Source organism: Gordionus sp. m RMFG-2023, chromosome 4 (assembly GCF_954871325.1).
Source record: "Gordionus sp. m RMFG-2023 chromosome 4, tfGorSpeb1-WG-v2, whole genome shotgun sequence".
Lineage (NCBI taxonomy): Eukaryota > Metazoa > Nematomorpha > Gordioida > Chordodea > Parachordodidae > Gordionus > Gordionus sp. m RMFG-2023.
Genome location: NC_088778.1, coordinates 5,680,554 through 5,699,117, shown reverse-complemented (window position 1 = coordinate 5,699,117; position 18,564 = coordinate 5,680,554). Strand labels below are relative to the sequence as shown.

Sequence of the window (18,564 nt, the reverse complement as noted above, 5' to 3'; positions counted from 1 at the left end):
AAAGAAATCTCATATACTTATTTGGACCTTAAAAATATTTTTAGGAAGAGGCATGAAAATTAAATTTAATAATGAATAATATAGTTGATTAGTGATTTTGAACTTGGCTAATTACAATATTAAATGTGAATTTTCAATTAATAAATGATTTATTTAATTAAGGTTATATAATAATTTAAATATAAAACTCAATTACGCTTCAAATGTTAATGCTAAATTAATATTAAGTGTGATATTGATATTCTATTTTTAACACAGAATTTGATTGCAAGTTTATATTTATTAATCTAATCATAAAATAGTATTCATTTAATATAAATTTAGATAGTCTTTTTAATTTTAAATGATAAAATCAAATCTATATATTACTTAGTAGAATTATAAAAGGAATCAAAAATAAATTTATTTTTAGTTCAAAGGGATAGTAAGGAACCATTAAAAAAATTTTTTGCTTCAGGGGGTTATTCAAATTTTTTAGGGGGGCTCGAGCCCATGCGCACTCTCCCTAGTAACGCCACTGCAGTGTTTAAACGCTACTTTTAAAAGTAGCGCGTTATCGCTACCGCTATTTTTTAAAAAAAGTAGCGCGCTATAGCTACCGCTATCGTTTTCAAATGAGTAGCGCGCTATTAGCTACTTTTAAAAAAAAGTTTTACGCTACTTTGATTTTTTTTTTAATATTTTTTTTTTACGTAACTTTATTTCCACAAATAAAATATTGATATAAAAACATGACTATAATTTGTTACATATATATATATATAATTTATTTATTATTGCACTTTAATAATAATAACATTTCGGTACTGCCATCCCCAAGTCTAGAGCGACGATCAGAAAGTATAAGCTTTGTCATACTAAATAATCGTTCAGCAGTAGCACTTGAGGGCAATGCAGTATTAAATTTAATAAACAAACTTTTTATATGAAAAAAATCATCAAAAATATTTAAATTAGTATTTTTAGAATTAAAAAAAGCATCTAGAGGTTAATTAAAAATACTTCAGTATATACTTTAATAAAAGTATGCTCCTCCACATTAAAATACTGTATTCCCATTTGATCCAATATATAATTCATTTCCATTTTTTTCTCATCTAGAAACAATGCTAAAAGTTTCATAGCATTGTAAACACTATTCCATCTTGTAGTGTTTGGTGTCAATAAATAACGTCCTAATTTTTTTTTGAAAATATCAAACGTCTTTGATGACTTATTTTGTTTATTCCAAAGAGCTTGGCATTTAGAAAATGTAGATCTTGATACTCTTTTAAAATCCTCATTTAATAATGCTTCTTCAGCATCCACTGTCGCAACTAAATTTAGGTTGTGGCAGGAACAACGATGATGGCTAGGTAACATAGAAGACTCTATTGAAGATCCTAAATATTATAAATTTTATTTTATATTGGTGAAAAATTAAATATAAAATAATTTAAAACCAAGGATGTCATGAACATCAATTATCTCAAACTCCATTTCATCATCCTCTTCTTGTTCTCCATCTTCAATATTTTTGTCAGGAATATTACTAGTATTGTTATTATTATTATCTTTCCCAAATATTCTATATTATTTATATCATATTATAAAAAAATTATAATAAATTTAAAACCTGAAGGCCTTCAGGAAATTAGACCCATTATCCGTAATCATCTTACAAACCTTGTTTTGAATTTTGTAAGACTTATGGATTTCTGCAATAATATTGGCTAGAATGTCATAAGTCTGACAGCCAATTATTCTCTTTAGAGCTAACGCTACAGATTTTCGTTTAAGATTTTTAGGATCAATCCAATGTGCAGTTACTCCTAAATAAGCTCTAAAAATATGACATATTATAAATCAGAAAATAAACATTTTTACCTTCTATTGTGAGTCCAGCAATCTGCCGTTGTACAGACGTAGGAGACATCTGATAGATTTAATATCAAAGATTCTTTCATTTCCTTTAAGCTCTCCAAAATTCTTGCCATCAATGTCTGCCGGCAAAATATCTTGGTCCGTGGAGAAAAAGTGTTTATCATCTTTATAAAAGAATCATTATCCACCAAGGATAATGGTTGAACTGTATCTATTATAAAGTTCATAATGACTTTGTCAGCCAATTTTTGGGATACACAAGGTGTTGATGAATCCAAATTGGTTAATTTTGTTTGTATTAAATTTGATTTGGAAGTGGGTTTATCTTCTTCCATTACCCCAAAACTTTTGAGATATTTTTCAATCTCTTTATAATTTGAAGTGTGCACAGTCTAAAATTATAAAATACTTAGAATAAAAATTATGTAGGAGATAAGTACATAAAAATGATTGAAATAACTATTTTAAAATGTTTTAAATAATTTAGATAAAATTTATGAATATATAAAAAAAATGATTGGTTTTTGATTTTAATTTATTTTAAAAATTAAAGATTAGCCTACACATTGATATTAAATTTGTTTAATATATTACCTTTAAATGTTTTTTCAAATTAAAGCTGCTCGTATGATTTGAAGAGATAATTTTGCGGCACATCTTGCACCGAAACCGATATCCAGTATTAATTTTTTCTTCAAGGTTAAGGTATTTCTTAAATTTTGAGAGAGGATCATCTATATTTTGCTCATTTTCCAAAGAAATTTCAATATCTTCAACAATCTCACACATAACAAGATTTATAATGCCTAATATAAAATGTAAAATGAAATATAAAATAAGATAAAAGCAAGGACATACTAATAACGGAATTTCAAAAATATATAATTTAATTAATGCGCAAAATATAAATTAAATACAGATTGCTATTTAACAACTGTTTATATCTAATATATAACAATAATGTATATTTTTAAATATAAATTTAAATTTCAAAATTAAATTAAATAAAAGGATTATAATTTTAGATTTTATAAAAAATATATTTTAATAATTTTTAGATGTATTTATTATGTAAAATTGATCTAAATTAGTAGCGAGCTACCGCTATCGCTATTTTTTAAAAAATATAGCGCGCTATAGCTACCGCTACTGAAAAAAGTAGCGCGCTACAAGTAGCGCACTATTTTAACAACACTGCGCCACTGTACAAAATATGAAATTCTGAATAATTGTTAAGAGTTTGCAAGTTTCAATTAAAAAAGTAAAATATATTAATATAAAAGCCGCCCGAAGCCCGCAAAATATAACAAATTTTTTTTAGTTGAGCCCCCTGTAATTTAAAGGCTAATGACGCACCTGCAAATACCCATTGCCTGAAAACTATCCAAATTATAGCGCCGATATTAGCACCAACAGCCATGCAATAAAAATCTACCCAAAGTCAGCATTCTACTCCATACCATTACCGCAGAGATGAAAGAGATTTTTTAGATTTACTCCCCATGGGAACTAGTTTTTGCCGCACTACAGAATATTATTCTCAATCCATGCACCAAATCCATATTAAATGTTAATTATTCGGTCTATTTAGAGTTATTAAAATCTTTCATTCCGATTCAGACATAGGATTCCGAGTCACTATTGCATTCATTGGCATCACTCCGCTTGGTGATTGATTCTCAACAAACCCAATATTTCGGACTGAGAGGATTTTATATCTGGTGACGATAAGACGGCATCGGTTGATAGGGAAAACAAAGTCTGGCTAAGATTTTGCCAACTTATCTTGTATATTTGTTGCAGAGTATGAACGTGGAAATAATATTGCCTTGAAATTATTGAGGAATCTTAAACCATTATATATATAATCTATTCATGTATTTGACCCATATCAAATCCCACTCATTGATTATGTTAAAGCCTATCCAAAAGCAGTTCTAGCTATTAAAGCCCTTATGAATCCCATAATCTTCCCTATTAGTAACATAATTCATGTCCTACACCCACACCACGAGCCGAACTCACCACTTCAGAATATTTTTTATGTTTGACGAGGCTAAGCATGGAGAATCCCAGATCTAACCACCCCTCTCATACATAAGGAATTACCAGCGATATGGGTAGAATGCCGCTACTCGATAAATAAATACCGAAAGATCCCATCTATAGTTACAGATAGCCAAGTAGCCTACATGATCATTAAAAGGGGGACAAAGGTCAAAAATTTGCGACTTCGTCACCAGAACCATTCTATCAAGCAATAGGGTTCGGAAACTTTGGCCACATAGTAATGAATCACACATGGATAGCCTTGGATGAGAACCTAGCAGATTTACTGGTTAGGATTGGGATATATCGCGTATACTGGTACTTAAGATACTAAATGTAAATATCTGTTTTTTTTATATTTAGTATTTATTTGAATAATTAAAAGAATATTTATAATTTAAATATTGAAAAATGAAAAGTTTATTGAATTTGTTACTATTGATTGTATATATAAATAAAGATCTATTTCAATAAAGTGAAGTCACTTTTTTAAATTTTTTTTTAAGTATCTATAATATTTGAGTATATACATTTTAAAAATTTTCCCTATCCTGCAAACCCATATTATACCGAATATTAAACTATTAACATTTATGGAAAGCTTTTGTATTCTTTACGCAATTTTCATGCAATTTTACATGATTGCGTTATATTTAATTAGATTTTCCTTAATATGGGAGAAAGGGAGAAGAGCTCTAATATATGTTACGTTTTTGAAAAATTTAATTCTTACCCCATAATTGCTAAATTAATTATTTTTTTTAGAATTCTTGCCGAATTTTCATGCGCCTAATTATGAACGGCCGAATTTCACCCAATTGACCACGCCATATTATCACGCTCGCAAATGTTGTCACGCCTAATTGTCGAGAGCAGTCTCCAATGCCAATCATTGCATTTCATAAAATTAACAAAATTTGATTTGTAATTAAAAATAAAATGAAAAGGTTAAAGTGAAAAATGATATATTTACGCTTTTAACCATTCAAACGATGCTGCCAAATGTGTTATATCCCATTTAAAGCAAATTCTTTGTTATAAATACAATCATTTATATTTTGGCACCCTACCAAAAAATTTATTAATGCAAAGTGATAATATTCATGGCCAAAGTTATGATGAACATTTAAAAATTGTGTTTTAAAAACCTTTTATTTTCATCAAAAGGAGAAATCTGCCATTTTGCGAAAGAAAATAGATTCCCAACTTTTTTGGCATATTAAAAAATAAATAATTTTTATGAAAATTTTTTGATAGAAAACTTTACCATGGAATTATCTAAATTCCCAGTTTTATCTCATCTCCCAGAAACTTGCCATTTTGTTAGCCTATAGGAGTTAGAATTATAGAATTGATTTAAATTGAACTAATTTGATTTCTATCTCTATATCCCAATTCAGCATATACATATATTTTGCATATACTCTATAGAACTGAATTAAAATAAATATATAGAAGATTTACTTTTAATTTTTTTTTTAAATGTCCTTATATTTATTTTTTTCGAAATTTTTTTTGGGAGGAAGAGATGAAGTGTAAAAAAAAAAATTCTAAAATTCATCTGGAATCTTCACTGAATATCTAAAATTTGAAATTTTTTTAAAATTATTTTAAAATTTTAATATAGCTAAATAATCTATAAAATTATACAAATAATTTCTCAACATAAACTTATGCCCAAAAATATTGTTATAAAATATATATGTTTTAATAGATATTAGATAAGTCAATGGAATAGTAGATTTATTTATAGTATGAGATATTTTATTAGAATGCCAGATTATAATTGTAGTAGAATCATTTTCGTTTATTTAATATTGGTGACATATAATTAAACAAGGAAAAAATTTTTGATGCTATCCTCTTATAGTGTTGTTAAACTCTTGTTTTGTGCCATTTTTTAAAAACGGCTAACTTAATACTTCATCCATACAAATATTAACCGAGCCTGAAGATTTTGCTCATAGAAGGAACAAAGATCCAGACATATATTGTCGAAATCTTTAGGCTTAGGCAATAATTATCTGGCTAAAATATTGAGTTAGCCGTTTTTAAAAATCGGCTCAAAACGAGCCGTTTAACAACACTACTCTTAATTATTCTAATCTAGGTGACAAGGTTCGGCTTTTTTTTGAAAAAAACGAGTTCTCTTAAACGAGTCATAGATCAACGTGCAAGTAATGAATATTGAAAAACGCAATGTAGCTTACGTTTTTTAAATGGCTTCTGATGCCAAGGTGTAATTTGACCAATTTGCACGATACCCTTTTTAAAATGCATTTTGCGTTTGCAATGCAGCGTTTAAAATGTTTCATTTGTATGCAATATTATAAGTATGTAAATAAATTAAAGAAACTCAAGTCAAGATACTCCATAACATACTAACTGATTAGTATCTGTGAGACGAATAACGATTTATTTAAAATATGTTCATTTTAATAGAATTCTAAAAATTTTGTTCCATATATTTATAAATGTAAACCCAAGAAAGCATTTAGATTTAAAGTAGATTTTTTTATTTCATGTATAAAAGAGTTTTTTTACGGCCCACTCAAATTCTTAACCCAAGATTTATATAAAATCCCATGTTTATTATCAAGTTCTCTATATAATTCACTTGAAGGAAAATTTTTTACGAAAAAAACGGAATTTGGATTTTTTAAAAAAAGCTGAAAATTTTATTAATTAAGGAGGCTAAAAGTTTTACTATAATTTGTATATATCTGATATTACCATTTTCTATAAATGGTTTTTGTTTAGTGAGTATTTTTTGTTGCAGATTTCACAATTTAATATAATTTTATCGCTTTTTTTATAAAAAAAACAAATGAATTATTTAATTATCAATAAAAGTATTGTAATTAAATATTAATGAAACTAATGCTTTAACATTAAAAAAATAACAAGTGAGTTTCCGTTAAAATGTTTTATTAAAAATAAATTTTAATTTTTAGTTAATATAAATATAAAATTTAAAAACAATTTTAATTCAGATGAGCCAACTGAATATAGTGTCAGGTTTTTTTATCACTAGTTCAGAAAGAGTAGGATACTGTTATATTGCCTTAATTTTAACGATTCTAGGGTTAATAGGAAACATTCTTATGTACTTAAGTTACAATCATTCCAGGAAAAAAAATAACGAGGGAGAATGCAAAAAACGTAATATTGGCAGAGTTAAATTTTCTTTCGTTCAGGATCCCCCTGCTAAATTAATGGAAAAAATACGTGTCATCGATGAATTTAAGGAGGTTAACTCAATGAACTACTCTAATAAAGAATACGAAGATGCAAGGGATGAAAGGAGTGAAATATCTTTTACAAATAATACCATTGAAAAATCTATCAGTGTGAATAAAGGAGAACGCTACTTCTCAAGTAATCCGTATTTGGGAAAATTATACCAAATCTTTAACATAAATTTGCTTGCCCTAAAGATTGTTAATAACAGAAATAGAACCCCTGTCAAGGCAACCCTCACTATATTTTACGCCGAAATGCTATCGGTTGTCAATTTCACATTTTGTTTGACACTCATTCCCTGGCCCTTACTTTATTTCTGGGGAGCCTATTATCAATCACCATTTTGGAGATCCAAATATTACAACATCTTCATGAGTAACCTGGAATTTCCTTTGCGAAATATCCTTTCAAAAATATCAATTGGAATTATATTGGGTATGACGGTGGATAGATTTATAGCTTTGAAAATACCATTAAGATACAAATCGCTTTGTACTCCGAAGAATGGCAAGATAGCTTTAGTAGCCATATTCCTGATTTCCGTTATAATGGAGAGTACGGTAGTATTTTGGTATAGGACATCTTATACAGAGTTTATCATTATGAAAAATTACTTGTACTACAATGCATCGTTGAATGACTCTATAGAATATTGGCTTGCTTTAAATACCACTACTCTTTCAAAACTTCAGGGAATAATATCTCTAAATTATTCTTCGATTTTTTATATAGACCCTCATAATCCGTATATCAATATTTACAGTGGGTATTTATTACTAGGGGGGACTAAGATATCCCAAACGGAATGGTTCATTATTATAGATAGTCTGCGCGAGATAGTTATGGTAGCATTTCCCATGTTATTCATAGCTGTATTGAGTTACTTCATAGTTGTTTCTCACCGAGCCTATTTCTTGAACAAGAAAAGGATGAAAGAATTATCCCAAATTGATAAAAATACCGTTATTAAAAATAATAGTAATAACACTAATAATAAGGCATTCATTTCTAAACGTCCCATCCTTAAATTAAGCCCTGAAGAAACTAAAGCAACTTTGACCCAAATAATTATAGTCATTCAATTTCTTTTGTGCGAAGTACCTCTGGCTATATTAAATTCTCTATACAATAAATATAGTTGTTCTGACAATGATTTGAATTGCAAATTTAGGGATTATATCATGTTAACTAATATGCTGGATCTAGCTAACACTTGCCTAACGTTTTACATTTTCATTGTATTCAACTATAACTTCAGGAAACTCGTGAGAGATCTCTTTACCCAATGAATGTAAAAGAAAAAAAATATTATATTGCCTGATAAAAACTGGAATAATAATTATGAATTAATTAATTTTATAAAAAGGAGGCTGGATAAAGAATTATTCCCGGTCTATTCTCTTATTGGTTAAAAATTGAAAGGAAGCTATTTAGTGACTTAAATTTAATATTTAAAATAAATTATAACACACACACTTAATTATACTATATTATCCATGAAATTTATTACTAAATTATTTGACTATTGCTGTGTGGCCATTAGCGCAGCCAGGATTTTGCCATTGGAGGGGGGGGGGTATTAGATGGAATTTCCCCAATAAATTATATTGGGAGATCTTTAGGTTCACTTATTGTATGCCTTTAGCTGTTATATTTTCATAAAAATAATTTTGGTTTAATTTTTTTTAATTATCGTCATTATTTTAAAAAAATTATTGACTTAGACTTTTACATGTAGTATTTATAATATTATGTTAATATTGACTATACAAAATTAGGTTATTCTAAAAAAATGAAGAAATATAAGCATAGAAACGGAGAAGAAAATAAGCATGAAGAGTTAGTCTAAGACCCTTAGGAAAGAAGACTGCCTTTGACGCTTAAGTAGTTAACAATATAATATGGCCTGTTGATAATAGACGCTAATTTGTTTTGTATAATACAATATCATATTCCTACTAAATAGTGTGTTTAATAATGATTTATATCTTTTTTCACTAGATTCTTATGGTTTAATATATTAATAATCATCTTTACAATTTGTTAAATATTCAAATTTGGACAATTCAATTTATATTTGTACTGTAATTACAATCCAATTTATTCAAATTATATTTTTATTTTAGTTACAATTTTATTTTTATATGTTAACCTTTTTAATATTATAGTCTAATTTTAGTTTGTAAAAAATGTTATATATACCTTACGAAAAGAGAAAGTTATTAGTTAATAAAATATATTTTTAAAATTTGTTTTTCTCTTCACAATTAAATAAAGAATTGGTAAATGTACATTGATTTATATTATTAGGGTCATTTATATAATACGTTTATTTTTAGGAAAAATGTAAATAATTTCCTTTAGAACTGTTAAATATATGTTTTAAATTTATTAACATTTTTGCCTTTAAGGTTAGTTTTTACGGTATGAATAGTTTTTTTTACGTCCATCCTTTGTTATTAAATACATGGAAATTAAAATATATGGCTTTTCTTGTTTTCTTTATATCGTAATTTTTAATGCTCTCAGAAGGTATTCATTAAATATAAACTATATAGTTAGTTTCCAGAGATAGTCCTGAATCCTGGGGTATAATTAGAATTCCAAGAAGTAAAGGCGGGTTGTTTTCCCTATTATCAAAGACAACTCTTCTTGCTGGTAAAGCTATCGGTAATGAGTTCGGTTGTATGTGGATAATTACTTGTTGGAGTTTTATTTCTCCTATTTTTTTAAAAAAACTTGATGAAATTTTGATACAATAGTATTTAAAGTGTTATCATTATATTTATATTATTTATTCTAACTTCTTTCGGATGCTTTATATCGAATTCTCTAAGAAAAGGCATTCCAAAAATAAGGTAATTCTATCCTTTAACTACCTAAATAGTTAAAAATTTATATATACTTTTTGCATCGACTTTCACTGTACATTTACCGAACACTTCAATTTTGATAGTATTATACCTAGTGTTGTTAAACGGCTCGTTTTGAGCCGATTTTTAAAAACGGCTAACTCAATATTTCATCTAGATTAATATTACGCAAGCCTGAAGATTTTGTTTGCAGAAGAAACAATGGTTTGGACATCTATTAGAGAAATCTTGAGGCTTAGGCAATATTTTTCTGGCTATAATATTGAGTTAGCCGTTTATAAAAATCGGCTCGAAACGAGCCGTTTAACAACACTAATTATACCCATTAGTTTATAAGCAGGCGATAGTGATGGTTTGCCAATGCGTCTCCAGGCAAGTTCAAGTATCATGTTGCACGCAGCACCGGTATCGAATTCCATTGTAAACCGCAAAGCATTTATCTTCGCATTAATGGAAGCTTTATTAGGAAATGACAGGTGAGATGTATGGTAAAATCATCTGTATGGCATGGGTTCTACAATCTCTTGCTTTGTGGTTTGTCTTGCGGCATAAAAGCATATGACTGTTTTTGTATGAAATTAGGTTTAAAACTAGATTTATAATAATTATGATTTAATTGGCATTATAATTATTATCATTATTGAATTATTACCATTATTATAACTACTAGTTGATAACCCGTCAAAAATGACGGGAATGAGAATTTTATTCGTTCTTTTACGATAATTCTTTTTACCCCTCCCCCTCCTCCTTCAGGCCATTTCCAACCCATTAAGACTAAGAGAGAGGAATTGTCTTTTTTATTCAATGATTGATGAATAATATATTTTACCTTTATTTGATGATGGATGAATCAGACATTTTCCTTTTTATGAGATGTGATTTCGAAATTTATATTTTAAATTACAAAAATGAAACAATATCTCTTATCAGCACCCTAAATACTAACATTATTTACCAGAGCTCCTGTTAGTCAGAATTACTGTTCACTCCCCACCGCGTGAAGGTAGGAGATGGATTTTAGGGGAGCAAAGAAATGAAAAAAAGAATGAAAATAAGAAGGAAGAAATAGAAAAAAAGAGACAAAGATATGAATTATAAGAAAATATAATAAATATTTATACTTCAAGAGTTGATGATTATCGGGTTACAACACATATGCATTTGTAGCCATATAAAAAATATAATATAATAAATTTTATAATATAGAAAATTTTACCTAAAAAAGGAGATTTCAATCTCTTTTCTTTGCTCAAGGTGGTTTCGTTTTTGAAGATGATGTTGTGATTTCCTTGCTAGTAGTTTGTCGTAAATAACCTGAAATAAAACGTGTAAATTGAAATTAAATAGAATATACTGTTGTTGGTGAGGAAGATGGTTTAGCGATGGTGAAGAAGTTCTTTTTTCTTTGCTCAAGGTGGTTTCGTTTTTGAAGATGATGTTGTGATTTCCTTGTTCGTAGTTTGCCGTAAATAACCTGAAATAAAACGTGTAAATTGAAATTATATTATAGAATATACTATTGTTGGTGAGGAAGATGGTTTAGCGATGGAGAAGAAGTTCTCTTTTTTTTGCTCAATGTAGTTTCGTTTTTGAAGATGATGTTGTGATTTTCTTGCTCGTAGTTTGCTGTAAATAACCTGAAATAAAACGTGTAAATTGAAATTATAAAATAGAATATACTGTTTTTGGTGAGGAAGATGGTTTAGCGATGGTGAAGAAGTTCTCTTTTCTTTGCTCAAGGTGGCTTAGTTTTTGAAGATGATGTAAAGTTGGTGATTTGTTGGTGAATAACAAAGTTGGTGACTTTTTTAAATTTCTTACAAATTATGAATTTAAGATTTCATTATATACGATATTTTGTGTGAATGTTTTATCATTTTTTAAAATTTTTCCTTGTAATTCTGATGGCAAAATCATAATTTTCATATTATTTTGAGATTTACATCTAGTAAGAGCCACATATAGTTTTCCATGGGCAAAGACGGGCTCAGGGAGGAATAAGCATACATGATCAAAAGTTTGTCCTTGACTTTTATTTATTGTAATCACAAAAGCGGGAATTATAGGAAACTGTCGTCTTTTTAAAGTAAATGGTAACTGAGAGTCACTTGGAGCTAGATCTATTCGTGGGAGAAAAACTCGATAACCCTTATTAGTGCCTGTCAATACCTCAGCGTCGATAAAATTAATATGTAAATGTCGTATGATTAAACGGGTACCATTACAAAGTCCTTTCTTTGGGCTCAAGTTGCGTTACAGCATAACAATTGTACCAACCTTAAGTGTTAGCTTTGAGGTGGCATACCGGATGGAGTTTGTGAATGCAAAAATTCTAGTGGAAAATTCATTATATCATCCTTATTATCGCTTTCAATGGAATCTGCACTATAATAATGTTTGATAGGGCCTGAAATTATATTAATGATATCGTTGTGGAGGGTAAGTGCAATTTTATTTTTGGTGGTTAATATTATTTTAGTAGAAAGATTATCTATATCAGCAATTTCTATAGAATTACCATACACACATTTTATTAATGAATCATTTTAAAGCAAATAAGGTGGGATTTCAACACTATTTGTAGGAAGATCAGAATTGCTGCGTGATAGCCCATCTCCAATTTTAGGTAACCAAGCATTGTAATCAACTTGATCTGATGAAATACGCATATTATCAATCAAATGTATTATTTTAAAATGACTCCATAAATATGAACTTTTTATACAGGACTCTATAATATCGACTTTGGAGCCTTTAGGCACTACTGGTAAAGTCTGTCTAAAATCACCACCTAATAAAATTACTTTTCCGCCAAATGGGTGAAAATTTTTTATAATGTCTTTAAGTAATCGGTCAATGCATCGCAAAGCGTGTTTAGTCATCATTGTGGCCTCATCAATAATAATCAATTTGCTATTTTTAATATCTAGAGCTAGCGAACTATGTAAATTCATATGGGATGTAGAAGTTTCAAAGATAGGCACAGGTAATTTAAATCCGATATGGATGGTTCTTACCCCCTTTAAAAGAATAGAGGATATGCCGGTGGTTGCAAAAGGCAATACAATTTGATTTTTTGCTCTAATATAACACATTAAGGTATTGTAAAGATACGTTTTACCTGAACCTCCAGGGCCATCCACGAAGAAATATCTTTCTGGAATATTTTCTAATTCAATCGCTTGTATAATTAAATCAAAAGCATATTTTTGTAATCGGTTTAATTTAGATATACGCTCGATTGAATCGGCAGCTTCAACATGAGCATCATAATGTTGTTTTGGAGGGATTTTTGTAGGTGAAGGAAGATCAAAACTTTGACAGCATAAACCATGATCAAGAAAAGCGTTTTCAATGTCCATTAAAGCCATGTTTATTGCAATTACTTCTGAATATTGACGCAAATATTCTTCAATCATCATAAATCTGAACCTATTCCATAGATATGCAGGATTTTCAGGCTGACAAAAAAGGCAGATAAAGGCAAAAGTACTCCGAAGTTGTGACGGCATTTGATATATTGATCCCTCTTCTAAGCATGATTCCCACTCTTTATCATCTGATAACAAATTTCTTTTAATAGCTGCCTCTTTAAAAGTACTCATTAAAATTCCATTAATAGTTTTTAAATAATCAAAACTTGTAGCCCCGCAAACATGAAGTAATAATAATCGAAGGAAGAATCGTTCACCAGAATTAGGATGAACGGAATACATTCTCGAAATTACATTTAATCGTTTTTTTCTTAGTTTCCAATTGTAATTTGTAAACACATAATGATAAGGTATTTCCCCATAAAGATATTGTCTAGCATTTAGATCTGTCTTATTTAACTCAAACCATGCCGTTAAAGTAGTATATTTTCTGATCTCAATAAAGCATCTCTTTCATGTCCAGCAGTGAAATTTACTGGCTGTTGTAAAGGTAAATGAATTCCTAAACAAATAACAGCGTGCGAGCGGTCATGCATATTATTTTCTAATAATCTCCACATTGATTCACATGCACTCACATATCGCGCATTTAAATGTGATTTAATTTCGTCATGAATATTTATATTTGAAGCAACATTAATGTCAACATTAGTACAGTCATAGCCCTTATAAATATACTTAAAGATATATTTTACCGATTTAATAGATGTACAAATTTCCACGTTAATATGAGCATTGAATTTTAACATTAGATATCGATTATATGGAATAACATAACGATTATCCGTAGGTTTACCGGAAAGAATTGTAATACCATTATCTCGCCTTTTATAATATGGATACCCATCAATATTTGGTCTTGTTTCCATTTATCCTTCGGAAATTTTTTGGTACATATGCCATTTTCCATGCAAGGCGATTTGGGGTTAAATATCCCGCAAGGACCATGTATCATAAAATGGGTAACAATCTGAAAAAGTTTAGGATCGAGAATTTTATCTGGCATTTCGGCACAAACAAATTTATCTATAGCTTGAGATGTTTCAATTTTGCTATCATCGTTTAAAATAATAAGTATATGGGCATGAGGCAAACCTCTTTTTTGGAACTCGATTGTATATATAAAAGCCATAGATTTACCAAATAAATTTTTTTTATTTATATCGAACAATAATTCATTTAATTTCAATTTAAAAACACGGGCTATTAAATCTGGTCTATCTGTAGGACTTTGCCCGGGAAATAGATTTTCCTTAATTTCACGCCAATTAGGATTGCATGTAAAAGTAATAAACAAATCAGGTTTGCCAAATTTGAGCACAATGGCCATTGCATCGTGATAGCGTTCTCACATATTTCTTTGAGAACCTTGAAAAGATGATGGTAATATTACTGCTTTGCCGGGAATTATATTGTTTGACTTTGTTTCCAAGTAGTCCATTAATCCAGAATATTCATCTACTCGTAATTTTGGCTGATTTTGTCTAATAAAATTTAAATTATTCGCCTCGACCTGTAAATAGGAATCAACAATATATTGTTGTGATAATTTCCCAGCAAAAAGGATTGGGTTGAATTCATTTTCACGAATTGCTAATCTAAATATTTTAAACTGTAGTAGTGAGATATTTGCCCTTGTACGCCCTGTATCTTCACCCTTTAAATCTGGTTTCCAACCAGGGTCACCAAAAGGAAATAATAGAGGATATACCATTGGATCAAGATTAGGGCTTAATATTATTTATCAGATCACAACCATCAACTCGAGGATAGACCTTGATATCCCGTTTAAATGGGGGTTCACCATCATCATTTGTAAAAATCATAGCTACTTCATCTATATTAGGAATGTTATATCTTCGCTTGTCACTTGAGCGATCTGCACGAAAAATCATATTGATTTTTTGAACTGGACGATTTTCTTGAATAGCCCTATTTTTTTCTTCTTTCTCAATTTCTCCCAAGGTTTTAAAACTAATAGAAAATGGGTTATTCTGTCTTATTAAAATATCTAATCTTTTTAAGAGATCCTCATTGCAACCCGAATTTTCTTTCATGTGTAACCTGCCATTAACAGCCTGGGTGGTCTCAAGGACATATAGTTGTGCAAATTTAGGAGGCATCCCAGTGGAAGGATATAAATGAGATGTTCGGTGATAAATTTGCCCATGAACTCTAAAACAATATGGGCCTGGGTTTAAACTATTAGAAATCTGTGATCCCATGGATGCTAACGCAAGTGAACTATTATAAGATCTTATATATTTCATAAAGTTTGAATGAAATTCATTGTTAGGATTAGATAAAAGGTCTTGTAAAAAAGGAATATATCGGATTGATGGTATCTTAACTTTACCCTTATGACAGCAATTCTTAAATTTGCCATCTGTGGGTTTTTCCAATAAAAAATTTAGAGAATCGCAATAATCGCACTTAGTGTTGAGTAATCCACAATAATGTTCTTGTACTAATGATTGTTGTGCAGAAATATTTATCTAAAATAAATAAAATAAATTTGAGGCCTGCTAAAAATTATACATATAATTTAATATTTTTGTGATTATTCAGAGACCTGCAGACCCGGTGTAATTGTAAAATCAATACCATCAATCAATACGTTATTGATTTTATAAATCTTTGATTCGACATTTATATATGAATCACAAAATTTTATAAACTCAATCAATAAGGTCCATTTAATTTATTTGAATTCATAATATCATTTATAAAACTTTGAATCAACAATTATATAGCACTTCACAAATTACAAATAATGAGTAAACAAATATAAAATATATAGGATATCAAGAATTGTAAAATAAATAAATTCCCTGATAAATTATATAAAAGAATAGAAAATCATATTTATCATTTTAATATATTTAAAACTATTAAATCTATTTTAAATAAAATTTTTACAAATCGAAAATGGCCGCCAATATTTATAAAGCGATGAAAAAATATATAATAAATAAATATTTTAAAATTTTAATGGTCGCCAATATATTTGAAGGGATGCAAACATCTTAAAAATCTATACGGTATTGATTCTACAATAGCAATATATCACTACGGTATTGAATCTATAATGATATCAATACGGTATTGAAGTTACAATGGGTATTGATTTCACAATCAATACACCGGCTCTGATGTAAACATATGCCAGGCTTATAATAATTTTTTCTAAAATATTCCATGGGTAATTACGATTATGTAGCACATACTTATTTTATCTTATATTTTGCCCGTCAAGATGATAGTGAAATAAGAATTTTCTTTTTTATTAGTTGATGAAATATATTTTTTATTGTGGACATAAATTAAAATTAATAACCATATACTTCATAAATAAATAATAAATTTTGAATAACCCCTGATGATGGATAAATCAAAAATTTTCTTATCTATCTTATGAGATGTGATTCAGAAATTTATATTTGTTAAAATATTTGTTATACATAAATTAAAATTTTTAACTTGGTTTGTTTTTATTGATTTGGGTAGATTAAGATTTTGGTGAATAGTAGATTTTGGTAGTGTCTAATTTAAAAAAATTTATTTGTTAACATTAATTAAAATTTTTAACTTAGTTTGTTTCTATTGATTTGGGTAGATTAAGATTCTGTTGAATGGTACATTTCGGTAATATGATTCGTAGAATCTAATTTAAATAAATTTATTTGTTAACATAAATTAAAATTTTTAACTTGGTTTATTTTGATTGATTTTGGTAGATTAAGATTCTGCTGAATGGTACATTTCGGTAATATATATCGTGGAATCTAATTTTAAAAAAATCTATTTGATAACATAAATTAAATTTTTTAACTTCGTTTGTTTTTATTGATTTGGGTAGATTAAGAGTCCGTTGAATGGCACATTTCGGCAATATGATCCGTGGAATCTAATTTAAATAAATTTATTTATTGTCATAAATTAAAATTTTTAACTTGATTTGTTTTTATTGATATAGGATCACTGAAAAAATTATACTTAGATATTGCACCAAAGGTATCTTGTGTAGGAATCTAAAAAAAATAATAAAATAGATTTTAATGGCCCACAGTAATGTTCAACTTGTTCTTGATTTTCAGTATCTTCAAGATGATTGGATGTTGAAGCAAATTGTTTATTTCCAGTATCTTCAAGATGGTTGGATGTTGTAGGAATAAGACTTTGCTCGTTCCTTTTCTTGATACGACAAAGTGCCTGTCTCTTTCTAGCTTTCTCCTTATGTTGATTTATTATTAAAATTTAAAAATATAAGAATTACTCAATTTTATAAAAATAAGTTTAGTTTAAAATATTTATTATTGTGGACATAAAATAAAATTACTAAATATATTCTTCATAAACATATTTATAAAAAATAATGGAAAATATTAGAATAGCCCCTCACCTAATAAATATATATTTCGGAATCACATCTTAAAAATATAAAATTTACTCTTGTTGAAACAATAATGCCTTCTTTAGATTTTGGTAGTATGAAACGTTCCATTGTTTGGTTTTGTTGAATGGTATCTTATGTAGGAATCTAAAAAAAATAATAAAATTTTATAAAAATTTTAACTTATATTGCCTATGAGATAACCTTAAAAAACTATGTATTTATTATGTAAGTTTGTATTTTGTGCAGGAATCTAAAAAAATAATATTTATATAAATTTTAAATTACATTACCTATGAGATAACCTTAAAAAACTTATTTAATATATGTATTTATTATGTAAGTTTGTTTTTTGTACAGGAATCTAAAAAAATAGTATTTATAAAAATTTTAACTTACATTGCCTATGAGATAACCTTAAAAAACTTATTTAATATTATATGTATTTATTATGTATGTTTGTCTTTTATGCAGGAATCTAAAAAAATAGTATTTATAAAAATTTTAACTTACATTGCCTATGAGATAACCTTAAAAAACTTATCTAATATTATATGTATTTATTATGTAAGTTTGTTTTTTGTGCAGGAATCTAAAAAATAGTATTTATAAAAATTTTAACTTCCCTAAATCTGCCACTTAACGTGGATAAAATAGAATAGATAAATGAATTTTCAAATATAAAATAAGATGCTCAGATAAAACG

At 28.2% G+C, this 18,564-nt stretch overlaps 1 protein-coding gene across 1 annotated transcript; it reads right to left on the bottom strand.

The window, feature by feature from the left end:
• Positions 1 to 13,878: 13,878 nt before the first annotated feature.
• Positions 13,879 to 17,969, bottom strand: LOC135928553 (uncharacterized). The gene is made up of 6 exons (XM_065465009.1): positions 17,916 to 17,969; positions 17,546 to 17,698; positions 15,241 to 15,960; positions 14,859 to 14,978; positions 14,280 to 14,717; positions 13,879 to 14,130 (listed from the first exon to the last, which is right to left on the bottom strand). The coding sequence occupies exons 1-6, from the start codon at positions 17,967 to 17,969 to the stop codon at positions 13,879 to 13,881; spliced, it is 1,737 nt and encodes a 578-aa protein (XP_065321081.1).
• Between the last annotated feature and the right edge of the window lie 595 nt (positions 17,970 to 18,564).

Bases quoted from the DNA above. Each gene is read 5' to 3' on its own strand.
- LOC135928553 (XM_065465009.1), bottom strand. From the start codon at position 17,969: ATGGAACGTTTCATACTACCAAAATCTAAAGAAGGCATTATTGTTTCA. The intron at 14,718-14,858 runs GTAATATTACCA...CGTGAAATTAAG, and splicing joins ATATAATTCCCGGCAAAGCA to GAAAATCTATTTCCCGGGCA. The intron at 14,131-14,279 runs GTATTACAATTC...TATATTTATAAG, and splicing joins TTATAAAAGGCGAGATAATG to GGCTATGACTGTACTAATGT.